The 25,155-nt window shown below is 35.5% G+C and overlaps 1 protein-coding gene across 1 annotated transcript in view; it reads right to left on the bottom strand.

Annotated features, from left to right (window-relative positions):
- The window catches only part of SNTG1 (syntrophin gamma 1), a 312,374-nt gene that overhangs the window by 106,044 nt on the left and 181,175 nt on the right, over nt 1-25,155 (bottom strand). Inside the window, exons 3-7 of the mRNA XM_071737518.1 lie at nt 25,008-25,142; nt 17,370-17,426; nt 9,932-9,989; nt 7,253-7,296; nt 7,104-7,145 (exon numbers count right to left, since the gene is read on the bottom strand). Of these exons, the coding sequence (XP_071593619.1) occupies nt 7,104-7,145; nt 7,253-7,296; nt 9,932-9,989; nt 17,370-17,426; nt 25,008-25,142 (336 nt within the window). The remainder of the gene's footprint in view (nt 1-7,103; nt 7,146-7,252; nt 7,297-9,931; nt 9,990-17,369; nt 17,427-25,007; nt 25,143-25,155) is intronic.

Genomic DNA, 25,155 nt, shown 5'->3' with positions numbered 1-25,155 from the left:
TAATTTTTTTAAATAGTTACCAAGGAAGATGATTTTCATGCCTATAGATGGTTTTGGTTTTCCTAGATTAGCCTGGAGTGCTTTGGGTATGTTTCATTTGTCTGCCCTCTGGAGGTTTCTGATGCTGTCTGTGCTATTCCTGTCTAATCTCTCTAGATTATTATGAAGTAGTTAGTCCAAGTAAAACAAAAAACTCGTAACACCTAGCCAAAGCAGACTATGCTTTTTCAAATATAAAACACACAGAAACAGAGTGAAAAATTTTGACTCTGGTACTCTACCAGGAAGCCAAACCCATTTTTTTTTTTTTTTTTAACTATTGTACAGTATTGCATCTACGTACAGCAAAGAAAAAATGGAGTCCCTGTACCAAAGACAAACTGATGTATAGCACCACACCTGTGAGATGCTGTCCAGAATGAAATCTTTCAGAAAGTCTTTTGGAGAGTTAAAACACCCATACATATAAACAAACAGGAAAATATTTTTATTTGCTTCCTAAGGAAGCAATGAAACCCTGAATCCTTACAATAAAATGTGAATGTAAACAAAGACACAAACAAAGCATGACTCATGGTACATACTTTAAATCTGCTGCTCAAGTGTCTATTTTCTTTGTAGCTCAAGCTTTCAGGATTGATAGAGCTGCATGGCAAAGGTAGAACCAAAAGCACTTATTTGAAGGATGATGCATCATAACCATTGATTCAATATTTCACTCTATCCCACTAAACCCTAATGGATTTTTGCTTTGAGGGTCATAGCTATGTAATAAAGAAATAACAATAGTAATCATATATATATATTTAGTGTTAGTCACGATGCATATTTTACCCATTTGTAATTAAAAATCAGTAGTACAAATGAATATTTTTAAGAGATGAAATCTTAGTAACAAATTCAAGCCTTTACTTAGCACAAAAAAAAAAAAAAAAAAAAAAATTATTTAAACACCAAAAAAGCATAGCTAAAACCAGATTAGAAAAGCAGCTGAATACATGTTATGAATAATACTTAAGATTATCCCAATCCAAGGAATTTCCACCACATAGAAACAAAACACAGCAAAAACTGCATTTACACATTCTAGGTTCTTTTCTGCTTGATGTACCCCTTGTTTCAAATCAGTGCTGAAAGATTTGACAGACTACTATTAGCTCGAAATTTCATCAACAATAAGGACATTGTATACACTCGGTAAAAGTGTTTTCATTAATTACACTGGGGTAGCTAAGGTGACATTAGTACTTTTTTTATTCCTCAAGCCTCAAATAGAAAAAAGTACTTACTTGGCCACTTCTTATAAAGAATACATTACATTTGCAAAAATTTTACATTTAAACTTTAGTTTAAACTACATTTAATTTACTTTTACATTTAAAAGGTACAGCTTGTAGATTGATTATGGTCTTCTCTTACAAGCACTGACTGTGAAGCTTTAATATTTACAGTTGCCATTCAGCACACAGGGTAAAGGATTAAATGGGTGTGCTATGAGTTAGGCAGTAGAGGATCTATGCCACATAACAGGTGAAGGTGGCAATCTTTATTTGCAGGTTGCTATTTTCACCATCACCAAACAGTACAGTATTAATGTAGAGATCCTTTGCATAGCAGATTTCAAAGTATTTCATATAATTCAGTCAGCTAAACCTGAGAATAGTCTAGGTCTCCATTTCCCATTTAAGTAGAAAAAGATAACATAAAAACATGTTACCAAAAGACACATCTGCAAAGATGGAGTGAGATTTCAGATCATCCCCTCAGTTCAGGAAGGATATTGAGGTCCTGGAGCGGGTCCAAAGGAGAGCAACTGGGCTGGTGAAGGGACTCGAGCACAAGTCCTATGAGGTGAGGCTGAGGGAGCTGGGGCTGTTCAGCCTGGAGAAGAAGAGGCTCAAGGGAGACCTCATCACTCTCTACAACTCCCTGAAAGGAGGGTGTAGCCAGGGGGGGGTTGGTCTCTTTTCCCAGGCAACTCTCAGCAAGACAAGAGGGCACGGTCTCAAATTGTGCCAGGGGAGGTTTAGGTTGGACATTAGAAAGAATTTCTTTACAGAGAAGGTGATCAGGCATTGGAATGGGCTGCCCAGGGAAGTGGTGGATTCTCCGTCCCTGGAGATATTTAAAAAGAGACTGGATGTGGCACTCAGTGCCATGGTCTGGTAACTGCAGTGGTAGTGGATCAAGGGTTGGACTTGATGATCTCAGAGGACCCTTCCAACCCAGCCAATTCTATGATTCTATGATTCTATTTAAGTTTCCAGTCCTGTCTAACATATACAGTATGCTTGTTCTGCTTAAAAAGAATTATGAAAAGCATTACCAAAACTATTCATAACAGATTTTAAGAATCAATTTAAATGAAACCACAGTTTTAAACAAAGACTCAGAGTAAGAGTTTTATCTGCTGCACATGATTGCAGTTAAGAAACCTACAACAAAGCAGGAGAGGGAGTTTTACAAGAGCATGTAGTGACAAGACAAGGGTTAATGGCTTTAAACTGGAAGAAGGTAGATTTAAGTTAGACATTAGGAAGACATTCCTCACACTGAAGGTGGTGAGACGCTGGCACAGGTTGCTCAGAGCTGCTGTGGATGTGCCCCTCCTGGAAGTATTCAAGGCCAGGTTGGATGGGGTCTTGAGCAACCTGGTCTAAGTGGGATGTGACCTTGTCCATGCTGGGATGTTGAAACTGGATGATCTTTAAGGTTCCTTCTAACCCAAACCATTCTATTAATCTCTGAATCCCTGTACTGTCAGTGTCATATATCAGATATGACTCATGGAAAACTAGTACAGTTACAGCCCTGCTATAAATTGCAGAGAAAATGGGGAAGCAAAACATACAATGCAGTGCACTGGACATACCAGGACAGCCATTATGCTGGAAAAAAAAGATGTCTTGTGAAAAACACAGTTGATGGCTGAACTGAAAAGCATTTCTACATATTATAGCTAGCTCTACATAAAATCCACCAAGGTCTAAATATCCATGATGTCTGGATACCTGCCTCCCTCTACATGAACTTTTCCTCTTGCTTTTCAAGGAATGTTCAGAGGTTGTGGTAACTAATACATGAACCCTCATTTTTCATTAGAAACATTATCTGAATTTTTCCCAAATACAAGAGGGAAGAATTTTTTTCCTATCCATATTAATTTAATTGCATTTTTGTTTCCTAAGAGAAAAATAGATGCTAAGATCCAAAGAAACCCCAGGGATATACATAGTTCCTAGTACCACCTGGGAAGCTTTATTCATGTTAAGAACAGAAAGATAATCTTAAAATTATCAGTGTTTATTTGATCTAAATTCTTCCTTGCCCATGGCCACAGATGCTTTGGTGCACAATAACCATGGAAACAGTAACAGCAGTAGATCCAACACAAGATTCTTGCTAACATACAACATATGAGTGAATTCATACTCTGCTACTCTGAGCAACTCAAGAGTAGCTCAAGGGAAGTAGCTCACACCAGGGCCTCTCTCTCTCTCCCACAACATTTTGCTCATTGTTAGTGGACAGAACCACAAAAAAAACCCCCATCTGTGCCTCAAGAACATAATTATTTGGGTGACTGCCTATCTATTCTTTTATATTTGGACAATGAACAGAGGTCAGGGCTACAGATACATCAGTTTCCAGACTACAGATATATTAGTCTCCAGCCTTATAAACAATCATATCATTTGTGAGTTCTTAAAAGATGTGTGTGGATTGAAAAATTATGCCTTGTTAGACCAAAATAATCAGAAACTTTTAAAAAGCAGTGTTGTAAAATGCAAAGTATAGGTGATTGGGTAGAAAGAGCAAAACCATGTAAATTTACAGCTGTGATGGACTATCCTCCAAATTCAAATTCATACTGCTTTTTTGGAGATAAATTGCTAGCATGATGTTGAGAGATATCTTTTAAAGAGCATTGCTAGGTATGTTGTTCTCCACCTCTTCCGATGCTGATACTTAACCACAGAGAACATGAATTTACCTTAAGAGAGCACAAAGAGTGAAACAATGTTATGCTGTACTCAGATGGGAGTCTTTACAACCCAAGATGAACAACTAGCTGACATTCAGGCTTTAATATAAATTCATAATATGGTTGCATGGCGGTGAATAATATTTTTACCTTGTACAAGCAGACGACTAACTCAAAATTAAGCAATTCACCTAAAAATAAGAAAAATTAGAAAGGAACTGAGTAGAGGCCTGCCTTCCTTCCACCCATCTTTCTTTCTGCCTGCGTGCTTACTCACCTATCTGTTTGTCATATTTAGCCTTCAGATTATAGCATATTTCCTGGATAACATTCTCTGTGCAAAACCGAATGCTATAACTAACAGAAGAGAAATAATGACAACAAAGGAGTGCCCAAAACCATTAAGTTGGATAGTGATTAGGATGCAGATCTTGTCATTGCAGAGCTATAAAGATATGCTTAAAATGTTTCTGCAAGCAGCAAGACATTTTGGATCTAGAAAAAAAAATGCACACTCATAGCATGCACACTGCAGATACAAGTCTGAATTTCCTATATGTATCTTCAGATTTACACACTGCAAAAAATTCCACGCGGGTTTACAATGAGTATTTTCTAAGACATTCACACAACCAAAACCACCAATATATACTCACATACTATGATACCTGTAGGACACAGGTGCCGAGAATCTCAGGACGATGAGCTGGGCTGATGCCCAGTCCCACCTGTGCCCAGTTAGGGCTGGCCCCACTGAGCATGCCCAAAGACCTGGGGCCAATAAAAGGTGGGGCTGGGTGGAACTCAGGAGCTCATTTCCTGAGCAGAGTCGGGGCTAGTCTGGTCGAGGTTGGTTCCACTGACCAAGATCACCATTAGCTCTTGCATCTCTACTTGACATCGAGCTACCGATCCTTGCGACGCTTCGTTTCCGACTACAATACCTGCTAAGTCCCACTTACTTAAAAAATCAGAAAGAAACAAAGCTCTGAGCTGATGTACGTCACATAGCCATTTGAAAAGTACCTACGTGCTATAAGGATTGAAAATTTCCACTACTGTTCGACTCCCTGCTGTAAGAAAGTATTGTCCATCCACTTCCTATTTTCTCTGTTACCTTGAGATTAGAGTCACACATCTGGCATTTGACAAAGACTGTGAGGCAGAAGTGCTAGAACAACTCAAACTGCAAAGGGCATGCTGCACACAGAATCCCCCCTATAACTCCTGTTGGCAGACCAGCTGATGTACTTGCTCCTTACTCAGGACTACATCTAAACCCACAGATTACTGTTCAGTGCATAACTATATCTATCTTTACTACAGCAGCAGGGATTAGAGTCAAGCTTTACAATAAATTTACTCCACATATATATACAACACATGACAGTGAATGCTTGGGGGGAAAAAAATTATTATCAGAGTTCAATTGCTCTAGGTTTTATATTTACTTTAAATTTTATATTTATAACTCTTCTGCATATTTTAATTTATAAACTATCATATGGAAATGTTATTTATTTAAATATTGCTCAATATTTGTACTTGACACTTAACAACTACTCTTAGTTAGAACAAAGACTTAATTTTAAAAAATCAAGATATGACGTAAAATTTATCTGCTTCTTAAACTATGTAAAACAAATGCACATACATAAAAGAACATTGAAAACTGTTACTTTAAAAAGCTACTTCTTTTTTTCTATTCAATGAGAATTAGCTATAAGGAGTCTGATAAGCAGATTATGCTAGACAAAGTATAAAACCGAATTTAACGTGATGACACTAACTATGTCAATCTACAACTTCTGACTTTTCCTAAATATTTTTTTTCCCTACGGAAGTGTTTACATCCGATCATAAATAGCCAACAATTAAGTATATAATTGCAATGGTTAAGCAATCATCTCAGAAAAAAAAAAAGAAAAAACCAACTTAACTTTACCAGTTTTCAGTACGCCTTTGAGAAGGCAAGTCTAGATTTTCAGTAGTATCTCTTACTGATATCTTGAAATTCCAACAGCCTATATAAATCCCATTGAGGGACTTACCATATTAATGCATATTAAACAAAACAACTGTGGTAAGCTTATATAAGATTAAAATCTGATCACTGGTGCAAGGCCAAAGCTTTAAAGTACAATAAATAGGACTATTAGCTTGTGCATATGGAAAGCGTAATGAAGGCTCTGAGGGGTAAAGCACGATTTTCAGCACAAATTTCTAACTTGAAACCATTGCAAAAAAGCACTCTGAGAGGAGGACTAGGACAGGGATCTCATGTTTCAGTCTGCACTAAGTCTATCAGAACTTCATCTTTATTAACTCATTCTTTCTGCACCAGAATGGCCTGTATTTAATGATCTCTGATGTAACAGAATGCAGTATGAAATATGAAGCATCCTTGAACTGGTAAAATTTGAAAAAAGTAAACTTTCAGCTACCTTATTTTAAAAACACAACTACAAATTCTACACAGGATTTAAAGATAATTTATTTAATAATCTTCTCGTTTCTGTAATTTTTACTGTCATTTAGTTTTAATATACTTAATAACAGTCAAAAAGTCAAATATAAGAAAAGTACATGATACTTCTAGCAAAGCTGACTTACTAAAGGAACCAGCTTACTATGGAAATCTTAAATACACGTGGCTTCTCTGGAAGGAATCTCCTTAATGCATTGTTATTTTGAACCAGTACAGATAACAGCATAACTGAAGGAGGAGAGAACCCTCATAAGAAAGAGCCACAGAATGAAAGGTAGACAAATAGTTTTGTTTCAACAGGATTAAAACCAACCAAACAAAAAACTTCAATCATACTGCAAATTACAGCTTTTCAATAAACTCACACAGAGAGGTGCAGCACTGCTGATATTTGATAGCCATAAACCAGAAGTAATTTTGGAATATATACAGCTAAATTCTGCATAATAAAATAACCAGCTTTAATGTAAAAAATATTGCACTAAATCCTTGTTGATTGCCATGCTAGAAAAACTCATTTTTTTAGGAATACCAGTAATAGAATCAATACCATCCCATTGCCACCAACATACACTATCATCTTAACCACTACAAAAGACAAAATGTAGACTAAAAAGCAGAAAAGCTCACCACTTCTTCATGTCTGCATTTTCTCACATTAATTCCATTAATCTGTTATTAAAAAGATAAAGAGAAGACTTACTCTACATTTCATAAGTATAGATTTCATTTCACTTTTCTAGAAAAATATAAACAAAAAAACTTGCAATTTTACTCACCTGTAGAATTGCATCTCCTATAAAGAGCAAACCTGAAAGTTCCGCTGAAAACAGAAAGCATATTTTTCACTCATTTTGTAGAAAAATCCTACATTTAGTACATGTATTCCTATTAATGTAATTTTTTACTTGATCTGTTATAAAATAAAAAAACCCACAACATAACAAAACACACAATGCATAGCTTCCAATTAAATTGATTTTTTTGTTTGTTTTGTCTTTAGTTTTGGTTTGGTTTTGTTCTGTTTTTTAATCCCAGTCTACTGGTATTAAGTGGTTAGAGTGAAAGTCTACTCAGTCCAAGTACAAGACATACTAAGAAATAGTAAACACTTTTCTGAAAAGAAAATTGCTCCAGAACTAGGTTCTATTTGGCTGTGAGCAGTTATTCCTTACAAACTCTGAGGAAAAAAAACACAACAGAAAATCCAGAGTACTTATGAATGAAAAATTTAACTTGTAAGGTTTTACCAAAACTATTTTCAGTCATACATTTTTGATAAACTTGGGGGATTATTTATGCTGGATAACATGATAGATGCTGAAGAGCTAAACAATCAGTAGATTTTAAAACATCAGCCAAGCTGATTTTGATTTTTATAATAAAACTATACCTTTTAAATGACAAGGCAGTTTATAAAATCTAATTCTAAAATTGCAAATTTAAAATACTGCATTGTGTTACGGAGCTATCTGATGCAAATACCTTTTATAAATACACAAGAAATATATATGTATATAAAAAAGATTATTTAACTGTCTATAAAGAAATAAATAACCTTTAATATGAGAACTAAGGAATGTTAACAGACCATTTAGGCCTAATTATGTATAGTATTCCAAAACATCAGAGAAGACACTGTCTAGAAAAGACAATTGGACTTGATCAAACAACTTATTTACATGAGTTGTAAATCTGTAATCAATATTGACATAAAATACTCAAGCATTTGTTTGAAGAACTGGTCTTAAGAGCTGGATGTAGCAAAGGATGCTTAAATCATTGGAAGATAAACATTCTATAAACATCCTAATAAATGCATATCTCAACATTCTTCTTCAGAGATGGGGCTTGCATGTAGTAACAGCTCATATGTGATCCAGTGTGCCTAAGAACCTAGTGTGTACCATTTGATTTAAGAATTGAAGCAAGTCTCAGCTCCTTGTTTAGAAGTCCAAACAGCTGGAGTTAACTGGGCAGAGGGCAGAACCAAGGCTGCAACAGCTTTGAGATACAAGCTCTGAGTCAAACAGCATTTTCTGTAATGATGATCACTAGTATAGACACATGGCATGACACTTTCTGCACCACAAGACCACAAAAAACCCCAGCCAAAAATGAGCAGTATTTTTATTGAAAGCAGTAATGCTGATTATATCTCAGCTAGGTATTGAGGTTAGTAATAATGCATCAGTAATAATACAGAAGCAAAACAATTGTGACAAAACCAAGAGAAAACTGTGCACTTTTGTGTGCTCAATTAAACCTAAGCCTACGTTTCTTATTTTTCCTGCAGTGTTTAACAGCACTTTAAAGGTAGTGTTGGTAATACATATGCCACATTATTATGAATTACATATATGTATGTATATTGAAGAGAGAGCATGTATATTGAAGAGAAACTAAATTCTTAAAGTTAAACTTGCTGCCTTCCACAGGGGCTCATTCCATGCTGCTTTGTGGCCTCCCAACATACAATTCTCACATTCACCTTTCAGGGCTGGCTTCCAGTTCTCAACATACTGATTCCCCTGTATCTCTGTTTGTGTGGGTGAATATGAGATTTTCTTATGCTGGCACATGTAAATTGTGCAGAAGCAGCATCACAGAATTGCTGACTTACAGATGGAGGGAAATGCTTCCAAGTTTACGTTTCTGACCTTATGTGAATGTACACAAGAATACACAAGCATTACAGAGATATTAAATACACCATACTACTATTGAGTCACAGCCTTCATCTCTCACCACTGCACATCTGATGAGCTGTTTAACCATTACCATTCTTCCTAGCTCATATTATATCACTCTAATAATTTCAAGACATTGCCAGATAAAAAAAATATGGGGATAAAGCACCAGCTCTCATTGCAATAAAAGTATGGTTAACACCTTATGTGGTATTAGTTTTGTTATGCATGAATTGCTGCAATGGTGACATCTAATGCTGAAATAACATAGGGGTATTGTCAAAGTTCTGTCATTACTCATTCTTGTATGAGCATTACCCTACTAATAGATATGAAAAGATTACATTCTCTTATTGGTTTACTATCCTTTAATGGCTAAATATTTGATCTGCTAAAGGTTCCTGGCAACAATCACTTGGGAATAAAAGACACAAAATCATTAAATTTTGTTAAATTTGTTAAATATATTCCTGTTATAAATACTTTACTATTCATCTCCTTAAAAATAATGGTTTACAAGCACTTTTTGTTTGTTGTGGGCTTTTTAATTACTATTTTAAATCATGTTGAAGACTGTTTATAAAACATTCCAAATATAGATCCCATGCTTTTTCAAATAATAGTTCTGAGGAAGACAGAGATCATAATGATATGGGAAGACAAATGGTAAACCTAGCATTTATTTGACATTTTGTGAAGAATATCAAGACCTCATGCACCTTTCTTTAAGGACCACATCCAAACACACTGTACTAATCAGACACCCACCTCTTTGTTCTTTGGAAATCTTAGAAATGACCACTGGAATATTATGTTCTGCTCCACCCTGAAAATAGAATAAATAACAGTCTTATCAGACTTTTTGCTTAAAATCATATTTTACCCTTTTTTCAGACTGCAGTTTTCAGAGAGATCAAGGAAATAACTCATCATTTTCATTTCTGTTTCTGTTTTTTTAAAAAAACAATAAATAGTTGATTTTGATTAATTACTTATTGCCTCTCATAAAGGAATTCTCAGTTTCCACCATCAGCTCAGGAAGTGAACTGAATGATGTTCAAAATTCTGCAAGACCTGAAGGACAAGGTCATCAGTTTCTGTGAATTTTAGAGAGCTTGATGTATGAACTGTGTCCTACAAAAGCAAAATGGCCATCACACTATAAAGGTAGCCATGCTGTGACCACTTAGTTTTCATGCTGGCAAGAAACAGGTAAACAAAAGCCCAAGAAAAGCAAGTTTGGGCTTTTCATCTCAAAAGCAGTCTTGATTTGTTTCTGTACCTGTCAGGCAAGCACAAAGAGTGAGCAAAGCAGTGGGATAAGTAACAAGGAGCAGAAAAAGAAATATTAAGAAATGGAACAGTAGGTGTTCAATAAATGAAAATAAAGGGGAAATAAAGGAAAGCTGATAGCAATTCAACAATTCAAACAATTCAATGCTCTTGCTTCATTCAAGCTATCCTGTTGGAACTAGAAACATTCATGGTGCTTAAGAATAAAGTATTAAAAAGAAACCTTAAATAAAAAGGAAACTTAGAGGGAGAGAGAGGCAAATGTACACAGAGATACAAATATTTTTTCCTCTGTAGAGAGCATAATAGTATAAGCCTGGATGTAACCTGTACAATTTCAGATCCTCAGAAGTTACAGTCTGCCATACTGTTATTTTGCTTAGGAATGATGGTTGCGGTTTGCTTGCTCTTCTCCAAAGCAGAGAAACACAAAGGCTTCCTTAGGTTCAGGCATCCCATGTTAATGTATGAAAAGGGCTGACATGGATATTTTGATGGTCTAAGGAAGAGTACATCTCCCTTTCTCATGCAATAACAAATTGTTTGAAAGGGAACAGACTCCAGCATTCTTCAGCTACTTCTGCCATGGAAAAACAATGAGTTTCCTGTGAACCCGTAGAATCTTAAATAGGATTAAAGTTTCTTCATTTAGTGGCTGTCAACCCAAATGATCCATAAACACTGAGTTAATGGGGATTTCAGTAATATTACAACATTATACGTCTACAGGAATAACTCCATTGACATTGTGCAAGATGAGCATTTCTACACAGAGAATGTCTTGGCATCTGTAACACGGACTGAGGATTCACCCCACAAAGACCATGAAACTACCTTCATTACAGACAGGCTTAGAGATGTATTCAGACTAAATAAATTGTAGCATTAAACCTTGAATATCTTTCAGTGGTTTTCACAGCAAAAATAAAAGATAGCTTCACTTAAGGCAATTGACTTAAGCTCACTACATTTAAGCCACAAGATCCACATTTTTCCTTAATCACATGCACATTTAATTTATTGCAAATTTATCAACTAAAAAAACCTTTCAGTCAGTTCCCTTCCTAAGCCTCCAATATTACACAGATATTGCACTACCCAGGATATTTCAAGCCTAGCAAATGAGTGTAGGTTTTAAAGCTCAGCACGTGTAACATTGTCCCTTTTTTCTGAGTGAAATGGCCTCCCTTCCCTCTTAAGACTCAGATCTCCAGTAAAGAGGAAAATTACTGTTATTACTAAGCCAGCCTGCAATGCACACACAATGATAATTCCTCTCTCACTCACTGTATCTAGTTAAACCCATTTACACTGCACATCTAAAGAAGCATTCAGCAATGTCCTACTGAAAAAAAGTTATCTTCTCTCTGTGAATCCCAGTCTGGCCAATGTTCATGATTCCTTTTAAATTAGTCATAGGATGTATTGCTTGTCATTCTAAAAAATAAAAAAATCAGAACGGGAAAAAGAAAATAGTTGACCATCTATCTATACCTAGTCATTGGCAGCAAGCTAGAAAAGCTGTACATATATTCTTGCATTATCTTTTTGAATACTATTTCAGACTGACACTGAAGCCTTGCATCATGAATCCTCACTTCTTGATACTCTGTCCTGCAGAAGAAGTGTGTGTATACCTTAATTCTGGCTGTATAGGCTTAGGAGAAACTCTGCTGAAGAAAACTCTGGGAAAAGAGGCCATTTTTCCATTAGTTTAAATTTTCTTTTTCTCTAGTTTGAACATGTAGTCCACAACCTCAGCCCAGCGGAGGGAACAAATTCATGGTTAAGACCTCTGTCATATTCTGTTCTTTGGAATTCAAATTTTCTTTGCCATTTTTCTTTAAGTAAGAAAGGATGAACCTGGAATAAAGACAGATTGCCACTTGAAGAGTGGTCCTACTAGAAGACACAGAGGAAGCTCTAATCACTATCTTTCCATCTGAAAAAGGGTGACTTTATACATGTTGCCTATTGGAAGCAGTCCATGTAAAGCTTTGGACTTTGTTCACAGACTGTCCTAGGGAATACTAGGTGGTTTAAGCCAAAACTGTGCCAGAAATCATACTAGCAATTAAACTGTATGGACAATAATGTGCCAATGTTAACTGGCACTTCTAGACTTTCCTTTTCAATAGAACTGTGTATCTGGAACCAAAATACCACTTCCAAAAGTTGTTCGACACCAACTTCTACAAATAGACAAATCTTTAAAGATTAAAAGATAAAATTTTATACTTAAAGCTAGATGGCTAACTTATTAAATAAGCCTTCCTATCCTTTTTAAAATGTTTTTATTGTTTCAACTTGAAACACAGGGAAAATGTATTAATAAAAAAAATTGTCACAGAATTCATGTAGAGAAAGAGAACCATCTAAATATGTATCTAAGTGTAAGAAGGCCCAGTGCACATGCTTACTTTAGATATTTTTTGATTGAGTCAAACTTAGAAAAGTAAAAATTAATCTCTGCAAATCTGTGGTACCACTACTCATTTAAAAAAGAATGGTCAAAACAGGCAGGAAAATGGCACTGTACAGAGTCCTGATAGCCAGGAGTCAGAATGTAACTGCAAACCTTTTAAATTTATTTAATGAACTATTAATTTTATTGCCTATTTTCACAAGAACACTATGCCCCCATTACTGAGAAACATGATGTTCTTTCAGAAGTCAAACACTTAGCACTTTCTTGTGTCAAATCTCTGCATTTCAGGCTTGTCAGAGATGTGATAAATGATTGAAATGCTAAACTACACACATCAATTTCTACATCTAACTCCATGGTATTCCTTCACACAAAGATATTTATTACTAAGGGCTCTAAAAAGGCTTTAGAAATTAGAAAATAATTCCTTCTGCAGAGTAAATCATTTTAGTTCTGCTTAAGAATCAGACACATTTTCACTTTTAAATTCAGTAAAATAAAACAGCAAAACACAATTTTTGTTTTGTTCTTGAACCTTTAAATAGTAGATGATAAGCAATTTTTAAAGAGTTCATATCTTGTGCAAAAATCAACATTTTAAGCAGGGATCTTCTAAGCAGTTAGCTGAATCTTTGATTTTTATAAATACAGCTGGAGTATCCAGGTTCTAACACTAAAGAACAGAGTTCCCCTCACAGACAAGTCACTTAAAGAAAAGTGCATGGTTTCATTCTGCAATTACTAGCATTTGATATTTTGCTCTTCAGGAAAAGAAAAGTAAAAATTCCAAGAGTCCAGAATACTTCAAAAATGTACTCAAGAGAAAGGTAAAAGATTATTCGATCATGCAAGGTTTCTGATAGGAAATAACTGTTAAATTTAGCATAAAAAAACCATGATAATGTTTAAGAGCTGAATGCCCAAACTAGGCAAATTAATATCAAAGCACAAGCAAATATTTTAATCACTGTACTGCTGTAACTCACACCTCAGATAAACTGCATCCTCTCATATGCATAACTGCCAGAGAGTAAGTTCTCAGATAATTTACTCAGAGCGTAAGTTCTCAGTAAGTTCTCAGATACTCTCCACCTTTAAATAGTTTGAGAGTAGCAAGACAACACGATCTACTGTACTCTGTGGGGTTGCAAGAGAAAGACTTCCTGAAAGAAGGAGGAAAGGCATTAGTATGCCTCCTACAGGATGACTCGTAGATCTCTACTACAAGGCACAAAATAATTACCTTTTCATTTGAAGCTAGTAATAAATGTAAGGCTTTTATTAAAGCTCAGGAATCTTCCATAACAAAATAAAACCCCAAACTGTTCTTAGTCTGCAAGAGGAAGTGATTGAATAGTACCTTTTAAAACAGAAAACTGGCACTTTTCAGAATATTTGGAACTGACTGTAATACTTCAGAACATACCCCAAAAGCCCATTTTAGTGAGTCTTCATAAAGTTTGTCTACCAAACTACAAAAAATATTAGTTTAAGTTCCAGTTCTAAGTTGTTTATCACTACTAGGTTAAAATGGCAATAGCAGATTATATTGGTTAATTATTTGGTTTAGATTATACTGGCTATCCAATTGCTGGTGAATCTCTCCTTTGAGAAAGTAGGATTACTAATAAAGTAATCTAGCAAAAGAGGTTCCATATTCATTGATTAAAAAAAAATAAATTGAAATCATACTATTGATAAAAATCAACAGAATGCCCCAGACCACACAGAGTTCTGCTCATCATTTTAATTGTCTAATCTACAGCATCCAAGTAAATTTGAATTTAATTTGGTGAAAGAGATATCTTCTATTTATACCAGACTTTACATAGCTTCATATTTTCACTATTTAGAATGATTTTGATCTTTGAAATAAAGTTAGAAAATATGTTTAAATAAAATAATGTAATTGGATTTAAAGCCTTCATTTGTCAATTTTGTTGTAGTTGTTTCTAATTAACTTGATAATTTTTTTTCTTTTGAAAGAGGAAAATAAATTTAAAAATTTAAAATATAATTAAAAAAACCTTACAAGGCTGAGTTCACAATCTGTTCTGGCACTTTAAAATTATTTTTCAACTTCCAAGAATTTTCTTCAGAAAAAATTATATCTTGCTCTGAAAATCTAAGAATATCTTGCTCCACTAATTCAAGAAAGACTGTTTCACATTCACTATTAATCTGTATTTCTCAATTATATTTTATTTTATACAATGTAACCCCTCCTTAAACGACATGGACTTGAATTTTTTAGCAATTTTAATTCTTAAAGATAACCTATTTCAATGTGTAATTAAAAAAGTCAATTCTAATGACTCTTTATAAGATTTGCCCTCCAAATCTCAGAAGTCCTTACTGTAACCGGGTATTTCTTAGCACCACCTAAATAAAACTTCATTCACCCGTATGTGTGACTTTACACTGACACACACATCATTTCGTTATTGCGTGAACTGTAAAATATTATGAAATTAAAGGAAAAGAACTTGTGTGCTGTATACTAAACTCATGAGAAACTTTGGCCAAAGAATAGCAATTATTTCTCCTTGACTAATGGTCTTTAGTGGGTCAACAAGATAACAGCAAGGGTACCAAGAGCTATTTTAACAACTAGTATTGCTATTCAGCAATATTTTTATTAGTGACAAAACAAATGCACGTTAATCCCTCTTCCGAATCACTTCTTGTAAGGGCAGTGCTAGCAGATGTTCGCAGGGAAGTTTAAACTTTCATTTTCAATGTGTGGTTTGGGTTTCTGCAGCTGTTTTGGAAGAAGGGGGTTGAGGGCTTGGAGGGTGCTACAAGGGTGGCTGCTGTGAGAAGCTGCTGAAAGCTCCCCCATGGCCGAGCAGGTATGGAAAGCTGGATGTGCCTCTGCAAGTCACGTATTCAAGAAAGGGAAAACAGAACTGTGAAAAAGACCTGGAGGGCAGAGGATTGGAGGTGAGAGCAATGGTGGGCCAGACGTACCAAGGGCGGTAAGGAAGGAGGACGAGGAGGCGCCGGACCAGAGGTTTCCCCACAGCCCACGGTGAGATGGCAGCTGTGCCCCTGCAGCCCATGGAAGAGGGTGGTGGAGCAGTCCCCAAAGGATCACAGTGGGACAGACATGGACATGCATCCACTGAAGGATCATGAAGTGGGAAAACATGGAAGACCCCGTGCCAGAGGAGGTGACTGCTCCCACAGCAGCCGTGACTCTGTGCAGCCCAGGCTGGAGCAGTCTGTGCCTGAGGGACTGCACCTGTGGGAGGGACTCATGTCGGAGGGGTTCCTGAAGGACTCTCTGCCATGAGAGGGACCCCGCGTTGGAGGGGGGGAAGGCTGTGAGGAGTCCTCCCCCTGAGGAGGAAGGAGCGGCAGAAACACCGTGTGGGGAACTGACCCTAAACCCCCCCTGCCCCTCCCTGTGCCCTGAGGGGGAGGCAGCAGGGAAGGGATCCGAGACTGGGAAGAAGGGAGGGGTGGTGGTGGGAGGAAGGTATTTTAAGATCTGGTTCTGTTTTCTTTTTCTCCTGATCTGATAAATTAAATTGATTTTATTTCCTTCTCCCCAAGCTGAGTCTGTTTGCTTTGCCCATGACATAATTGGTGAGTGAAAATCTCACTTGCCTTGTCCCAGTTCACGAGCCTTTAGTTGGACTTTTCTCCTCCCTATCCCATATGGGGGGCGCAGGGTGGGTGAGCAGAGGCCTGGTTGTTACCAGCTGGGCCTAAACCTCGACAATGCATAATTTAAGCCTCTTTGCATTCATGTAAAGCATACTTCACTTTTTCCGTTGCTGTCTTGAGACTGAGGACTGCACTTGGAAGAAGATGAAATTAATGTTGCTTTGTCTACACTGAGATTTAAAGCTAAGGTAAGGTTTTCAAAATCATAGATAATGGTGACAGAAATTAACTGTTTCTCCCTCTCCTCATCCCTTCCTCCCTCCCTTCTTTCCTCCCTCCCTAAAAAGGGATCATCTACACTTAGATCTGTTCTTAAATATTACTGAAGAAATGAAAAATACAGTAATATGGTAAATTGCTGCCTTTGCTTGATCTACAGCAAAATAAGCAATATGAGAAAGCAATAACGTTTTCTGTCCTAATGATTTGCAATGAATGAAAGTGATTCACTTTGTAGAATTGATTAACTTATTGGCTGTTCCATGTGCCTGCCACTGTAACTTACCAGTCATTAATAACCACTTAAATTAGAGTGCTGTTAAACAAGACCACAGTCTGTGAATTCACAAACACTTTTCAACTCTCATATTACTCTCTTATTACAGAGCTGCTCATCTTGAATCTTCCCATTGCCTTCCATTCCATTGGGAAGTATAGATTGCCTATTGTGATAGTGTCTTAACATTCTAGAATATATTTGCTCCCTTGTTTCTTGTCACCTAAAATACAGTTTTTCCTCATTGAAAGCAACATGAACTATATACAGACACCTCCTGTGTCACATGGAATAATAACATAAAAATATTATCCTACCTTTATACTTAAACCAAATCCTCCTACAGTCTGTCTTCTAATCGTTACTGTTCTTTCCTGGAAAAAAACCAAAACAAACAAAAAAAGAAAAACAAAAACCAAACAAACATCAAGCTTTGTCATACAAAATGTTTTCTGCCATGACATTTATATTCCTACTACAGTAAGTTTTTTCTGTGCTTCCATCCTACACTGATTTTTCTTGTTTTAATAAACTTGTGAATTCCTGAATGTGAAAACCACATGAAAACTGTGCTGTAGAGGAAAAAGACAAAGTCTGGAAGAAAAGCAGTTCATAACACATTAGCAAGTACTGCCATTCAGTAAGAACATAGGTGTGGACTCACTACACAAATACATTGATTTCAGATTACCAAAACATGGTAAGTGCACATGATCCAGAAATTCAGTTTAAAGCATAGTACTGATCCAAATTAAAAAACTAGTGCAAACACTGCCACTGTTGGCCTCTGAACTGTGCTTGAAAATTTTAACCAAAGATTTAAAGGATATTATTGCAGACAGAATTATTTAATGTAACCCATGTTTTTTTCCTCTTACTGCTCTTCTTATAAGTTGTTCTGTAGGTATCTGTCTTAGACACGAACATTTTCAAAATAGACTTTTTTTTTTTTCTAGTCCATCTTGTTGACTTTATTTCCAAAGCTCATTTAGTATTAGTCACTTTGGTTGGTGAGAAAAAATCCTAATAGCATATCTACCAAATGTCAATGGCATAAATTCATGGAATATATGATTTTTTTAATACCATCTACATGTAGTCAGCAATTATACTAATATTATCATATATATTGCACAGAATAAGTCTGCATATATATTTTCTCAACATATGTTCCTATATTTCAGCACAATCAGTATAGATAGACAGGGTCAGTCAGGTTTGAATAAGTCTCTCATCAGAAAAAGAGACAGAGAAGGTGCAATCACTATGAAACTATTCCAAACTAGATCCACTATAGTGATGCATTGCATGTAATGAAGGCACTGCATTATATCTAACCTAGGCTAATTCAAAACACTTTTCAGTCTTACAAACTTTGACAAGGAAACTGAAGCAGATTACTTTGTTCTGAAAGCTTTAATCAGCATTTTAACTGAAAAAAATTAGCAATAATAAAATGCTTTTCACTGGTCTAATAGCTTTTACTTCTTAAAATGCATTACAACAATTAATAAATTATGGCATCAGCTCTGGAAGGCAACACATTTTGGACTAGTAAAGAAGTGCTCTGAGCATTCTGTTTGATGATTTATGCTGTTCCAGGTTAAAATGATGTTCCAGGTTAAATTTAGTGCTACTCCATTGTTTCCAACTAACTACTTAAAATAAAACCTAACTAAAAGTCTGTGTCAGATGTGTATTTGTCTATTAGTGTTTTACATAGTGTTTCTTTCTCCTCAGTTTGCAATATTCTATGATATAATTTGCAATGATTTTACGAGTTCAAAAAAGCAATTTCATCTCCATAAAAACTAGAATTTGATTATGATGGAATGCTGTTTAGTTCAATACCAAGAACTAAATGTCCTGTCAGGTTGTAATTTTATTATCACATTTGCTACCTACCTTACACCAAACAGAGTTAGAGCTCCTAGGATCTTTAAATGCAAGATTCAGAGCAGTGCTTCAGCTGCTTCTTAGAACAGAACAAAAGTAGTTATCATTTTATTGAAAGACTCAAAGCTGCTGCCAAGCTGTCAGCATTTTCCATGCTTCTAACTCAGAAAATTCCTCATCCACACATATGTTCATTGACTGGAAAGGAGATCTAAGAGTTTTGCCAAAAAATTATTCCTCAGAGCTATGCAGTGAAACAGAAGCAATGTTTTTCAGGGTTTCATTAAATATGTATTAACATTTATCTCTAAAATCTGAATGATCTTCTTGAGATCATGGATATCATCATAAGTGAGATTAGAAGTTAAGAATGACCTTGTGAGCACATAGCAACAGTAAGAAGTCAGGAAAGAAAAATACAGAATCCTTTGTATCATAAAGTATTTAGTCAAGAGTTAATGTTATATGTAACTCTTTAATCTTAGGGCATAGTAGAGTCAAAGATTTCATATTGACTGGTATGTGATGTAAAAAAAAGTATATAATTGCCTAACTGATTCTTAACAGTGATGATGATCAGTAATACTTTCAAATTACTTATTCTCTATAAGCCTGTAATCTAACGTGATCTAATAATCTGTATGAAAGTAGTCAAATAACAGTTGAACAAAGGATAAAGACATTTCTAAACTTCATAAAATGGAGTTAACAGTGTGTGTAACTTTAGTATTCCGTAACTCAATTTTTTACCAGGATATAGATGTAACATTTTCAGTTTGGGACACAAGTGTGTCTAGTTATTCATCTTATAAGAGTAAAGGTATTAATAATTAGAAGAATTAATACAGATAGAAGATCAATACAGATAGAAATAAGGTCTTTTCACAGTGGCATAAATAATATACAATAGCACAGCAAAAATGGGAAAAAAGGAGAAAAATGTTAGACTATAATTTAAAAAATGTGAATATATAAGTGAAAAAATAAATATAATATTAAGTAAAATATGAAGATATAATCAATACATTGTCAGCAACTTCATAGATCAACCTGTTAGTATTTAATGCCACAATATCTTCAAGGCCATGCTCTCATGCAGTTTATCAACTACCAGTGACCCTACTACAAAATGCCTTAAGGTTTTTTTGTTTTGGTTTGGGTTTTTGTTGGTTTTTTTGTGTTTTTTTAATTTTATTTCATACATTTTCAGGACGAGAGGCTTTATATCCTCTTTTTGTAATGCTTTTCTTTTTTACTGGCATTTCTTTGGATTAATTGACATAAGCACTCAGCCCTTACAGTCATTCTGAGCATAAAGGACACAGGTCAGTCACATTCCCAGTTTGAATTAACACTGTTAGCAAGCAGGGTTTGCCAGCAGACTTGCTCAGCTGCTAACAACTTGTGACATTTGAAGCATGTCTCCTTCTTTCAGTTCCCCATGCAACTGGAGAAGGTTGGCAGTGAAGGATGGAGGCAGAATGCCTGGGCAATTGCAAATTCCCCTTCCTCCGCAGCCACCCTGGAGATAAACACAGCCATCCTGTGTAGACTGTTAACCCTGACTGGCACTAGCAGGAGCACCCAACCCTTCTCTTGTTCTTCTCCTCACTTCAAAATGATCCCCCAGTCCTACAGCATATGCCTAAAAGCAGAAAAATTCACCTAAATATCTACTTACAAAAATTCTATTCCTAGGAGTGATTTATATTCATAAGTACTGCATTTCTTAATATAGAAATAAACCTAAAGTCAGCATGGATCTGAATTCCCACTAGACATGGTAACAAACACTCTGTAACTTTTTGATAGCCATTGATCAATGCTTTGGGTTCTCCAAGTCTTTTCTGGTTTTTAATATTTGTCTTTTTCATAGGGAAAAAACTTTCTTCCAATGAGAAGAAGATATTCTTTCCTATCAAGTTTGGCATCACAAATGGCAGCCCTGTGTTTGAACCTCATTAAACTGCTGTGCTTTTTATTTTTAAGTAGCTGCAGAAAAATAAGCTGGCTTAGGTTGTCCCCAAATAATCATATTTACATCTGTCAGTTCTGGGTTGTCTGTCAAAAGCTGTCCAGATTGGCAAGGGGGAAAAAAAAAAAGTTAACACCATCTGATAGATACTTGACGATTTCTGTGGAAAAAAAAAGATTCACTCCACTGAATAGCTGACAGATATCAACATGATTTAAAAAAACCCAAACAAACAAATAAAAAGAAATTGCCATTCTTAAAGGTAGCAAGAATGGAAAACAGTTGAAAGGTGACCTGCCTGTTCACATATTTGCAATTCTCTCCAGGACAGAGAGTTTCACTTTGGCACTGTTCATACTATTCAATCAGACAGAATTAAACCAGTAAATGAATGGAGAAATAAATACAAAACAGAAATCAGTTTTATCCACACTACAATGTCTGGAAAGAAAATTTTAAACTCTAAAAAAAAGAAGGATCTAATGTAACAGATTTATAATTCACTTTCAGGAAGTCTCAGAAATTCTAAAATATGAAAGTAAGGGAAATGTAATAACTTCATCTGAATGCTCAGGAAAGTTACAGTTAAGTGATATGTTCTGAATTAAAAGTTACACTTTAAAGTATACCACCTTTACCATTTAAATATAATTACCTTATTGCACATTGTCATCTGGAACAACACATAGCAAAATTTTGTGAGTATAATTTCATGTAATCCAATAAATGTTATTAAAAGGAAATATAAAATAATGTTTTTTGCCGTAAACACTGGTGATCTTCCTACATTATTTAATTCAGCAGTTTTCAGGGCATTTCTTTTTCAGATGAAGAGAATAAAATCATAGCTGTTTTGTATCACAAAAAACTATCACGGAGATTCATGACAAAAGCTGTCTGTTGGCAAAACCACCATTATGAAAAAATGTTTTGTGAAAGTACAGTAGTTTGGGGAAGGAAAAAAGTTTAGCTGACCTAATGGTCACCTGTCTTATCTTCCAGTGGTAGAGACTCATGGATATCTTCAGGACACAAGCTGCTCCAAGTCAAGCATGTACTTCCAAAGTTATAAAGCTTCTCTAGAGGCAAGATTTTCATTTGGATTAGTAAAGACACTGTCTTCTAGGTTCTGAGTTTCACAAAATTTCTCATCTCACTTTTGGTCATTAGTAATGGAGTTCAAATCTACATTAGATATCCCTAGCAGCAGTGTAGTGAAGAACACACCACGTTTCTACCGCTCTTGGAAAGCAGCTCTTGTTACACATGCGAAGAAAGCTCATAATACTTACTGATGCAACTGATGCTTGAACTTAGATCTAATCTGTGATCATCTGAATCATTTCTGATGCTTTCTTTTTCAGTGTTTAACACTGTTTATGCTGTTTATAATCCTTTATGTATTTTATTGTCTTACTCCAAACTGCATACAATGAGAGAATAAACAAGATTCCTTTGCATCTCTTCAGTTTTGGGAAACTTGAGCTGTTTTCCACTGCAAAGGAAGTGTTCTAGTGCACATTAGGCAGGACCTCATTCGTAAGGAGCCATTGACTTTATTTAGATTATTCTGCAGGATGCAGATCAGGATACCACTGGAACGTTAAGTGCCTGTTTCAAGTCTGTCTTACACAGAGGGGCATGGAAATTGGTTCAGCCCCAACAAACAGAAGAGATACTGTTCTGGATTAAAAACATAGTAAGACTCTCATTCCTTTACATGCAGAGTGATTAGCAAAACCTTACAATTATTTGAAGATTACTTATTAAAAGATTATAAAGAATAAAAAAAAACAGATTAAAAAGAACTGCTACTGTAGCTGCTTGTCTGTAAAATTTAACAATACTATTGTTCCTCAGTTAAAAATTCTGGTTTTATTCTTTGGAGCTTGTTCTGTGAGGCATTCAATGTCACTCACTAATAAAAACACTTGCTCTTAGTCTTTAGAATTCCTGTAAAAAATAGATGTGGTCAGTCATCTAGAATGGCAGAAAGAACAAAATAAAAACAACCAAGCAAAGTAAAAAAAATAAGTAAAGAAAACAAACTTAATAAATCAGGAATAGAAATGGGAAAAAATGCCCCCCCCAAAAAAAAAAGAAAAAAAAAAAGGGAAGCCTCTGGGACCTGTCTGATCATGCTGTACAGTCAAAGCACATGATCCCTGATGATTTAAATGTCTTGTGACAAAAGGACAGTGAGCTGTCTGTTAAATGCCAGTCATCCTTAGTCGGAATGAGCCTACTGATTCAAGACCTCGTCTTAATCGCAGAGGAAATCTGTGTAAAGAGCTCAAAAATCACTAGACTAACAACAGCTTCCAAAACCTCTCCTCATCCCCACACCAGTATCAGTTAGTGATTATGCACTCAACAAGCAAATAATATAGAAGGAGTGTAATTGTTGTTGCAAATCATCCGCTGTTTCTTACAGTGCCATTGCTAAACTGGAGCTCAAAACTGTAAGAAATATTGCTGTGAAACAGAAAAAAGAAATTAAATATGCATTTCATTAAAATATTTAAATAACAAGTTCAGCAGATGTAATTGATATTAGAGCACAATAATGGAATTCATATTTTTCAGTGATAAAATCCTTTAATAAATAATGCTAGAATGGGGCTGGTATAGTAATGGTGCCACAGCGTGTATTGCTAATTGAACAACCATAGCCTGAGCCTGAACTCATAATTTCTTTCTGTCTGGGCTGAATGTTGAGGAGCAGTACATCTGATTGGTAAAGAACATCTATATTCCATGGGAAGAACACATATCTATATTAGTAAATTGTATTTGTACAGCATGAAACTGTCAAAAACTAATGTCAAATTTGCATTACAAATACATATTATATTTGGAAATAACCCTAGCCTGTATAGCAACAGTGTAGGAAGCCTGTTCCTCCTGTTTCAGAGAAAAACTCAGAACCATTCACCTTGTGATGCTCTTAACAGTGAGATGAATTCTCCTATAGCCTTTCCATTAATCTTCCTCCCTGTTAGCACCACTAACATTCCATTAATTTACTTCTGGTTTCTGCCTTGTTTCATTTTATTATACATGTATTTAGAGTTAGGTGGATGTGGCAGCAGTAGCAATTAATTACTAAAATAGACATAGAGCATACACATAACATTTACATAAACAGATATTATACTACTACCTCTGACAAGATTAAGATTTAACATGAAACCCTATCATAGTTTTATTTGGCTCAAACGGAGAGCAGAATGTTTTTCAAAGTTTCCCGTGAATATTAAAAATAACTCTACAAAATACAATCACATTGTTTATAAAAATGCATATAGAAATGAATAGTAAATATTTTCCTTTTCTTGTATCTTCTAGAACTGAATAAAAGCTTAGAATTACAATAGGTTCAAAACCTATTATACGGTTCTAAATAACATTTTACAGATCTTCCAAATAATTTTCTATAAAGCTTACTTTCTTATCCACAAAACCCAATATTATGCTTAAATAAGAAATCTGACACCGTGTAGAAACAGTAATACATAAATCACACTACTACACTGTTACAGCTGAAGTCCACCTTTATTGACATGATGTGCTGCTAAAACTAGTGACCTCCACATCATGGACTGGCAACACATGTAAAGTCTGATGTTGTGCTACCATGTGAAGCATCCAAGGCAACAGAGGATAGCACATAATTCCTCTGCCAGCGAAGTCCTGCCATAACAATGACTGGGAAATGTCTTATCAGCTCCACAGAAAAAACTCAGATAATTAAGTGCATTTAGGTATCTGTATGCATGGCAAAAATCACTGATTGTGTCATTCCTATCACATTCAGCGGCTCAAATATTCAAGGCTGTGTTGAGAAAAAATGAAGCACTTATGCATATCACTTATTCATTGTCTTATTGATGTGTCTTAGATGAGTATCGCTAAGATTTACTCTCAAAAGATGATATATTAAAATACACTTAGTATTAATAGTATAAAATGATATATCAAACTGTGGGAGTAAATGAATACATATGTATGTGTGAGCACACACACACAGAGTATTTTTTCTTTGCATAAAGTACATCTTAAAGAAAAAATAAAAACTACTTACACCAGAATAGAAAGGCTCACCAGACACACAGATCACATCCTGCTCCTGGATCATCAATATATCTTTGGCTAAGTGCAGTCGCACCTTGAAAGGCTCCTGGTTACCATCCTGCAGCAAACAAATCCCTGTCTTTGTCTTCAAAGGAAGG

The sequence above is a fragment of the Heliangelus exortis genome, chromosome 2, assembly GCF_036169615.1.
Source record: "Heliangelus exortis chromosome 2, bHelExo1.hap1, whole genome shotgun sequence".
NCBI classification, from domain to species: Eukaryota; Metazoa; Chordata; class Aves; order Apodiformes; family Trochilidae; genus Heliangelus; species Heliangelus exortis.
This window is presented reverse-complemented; position numbering and strand designations above follow the sequence as displayed.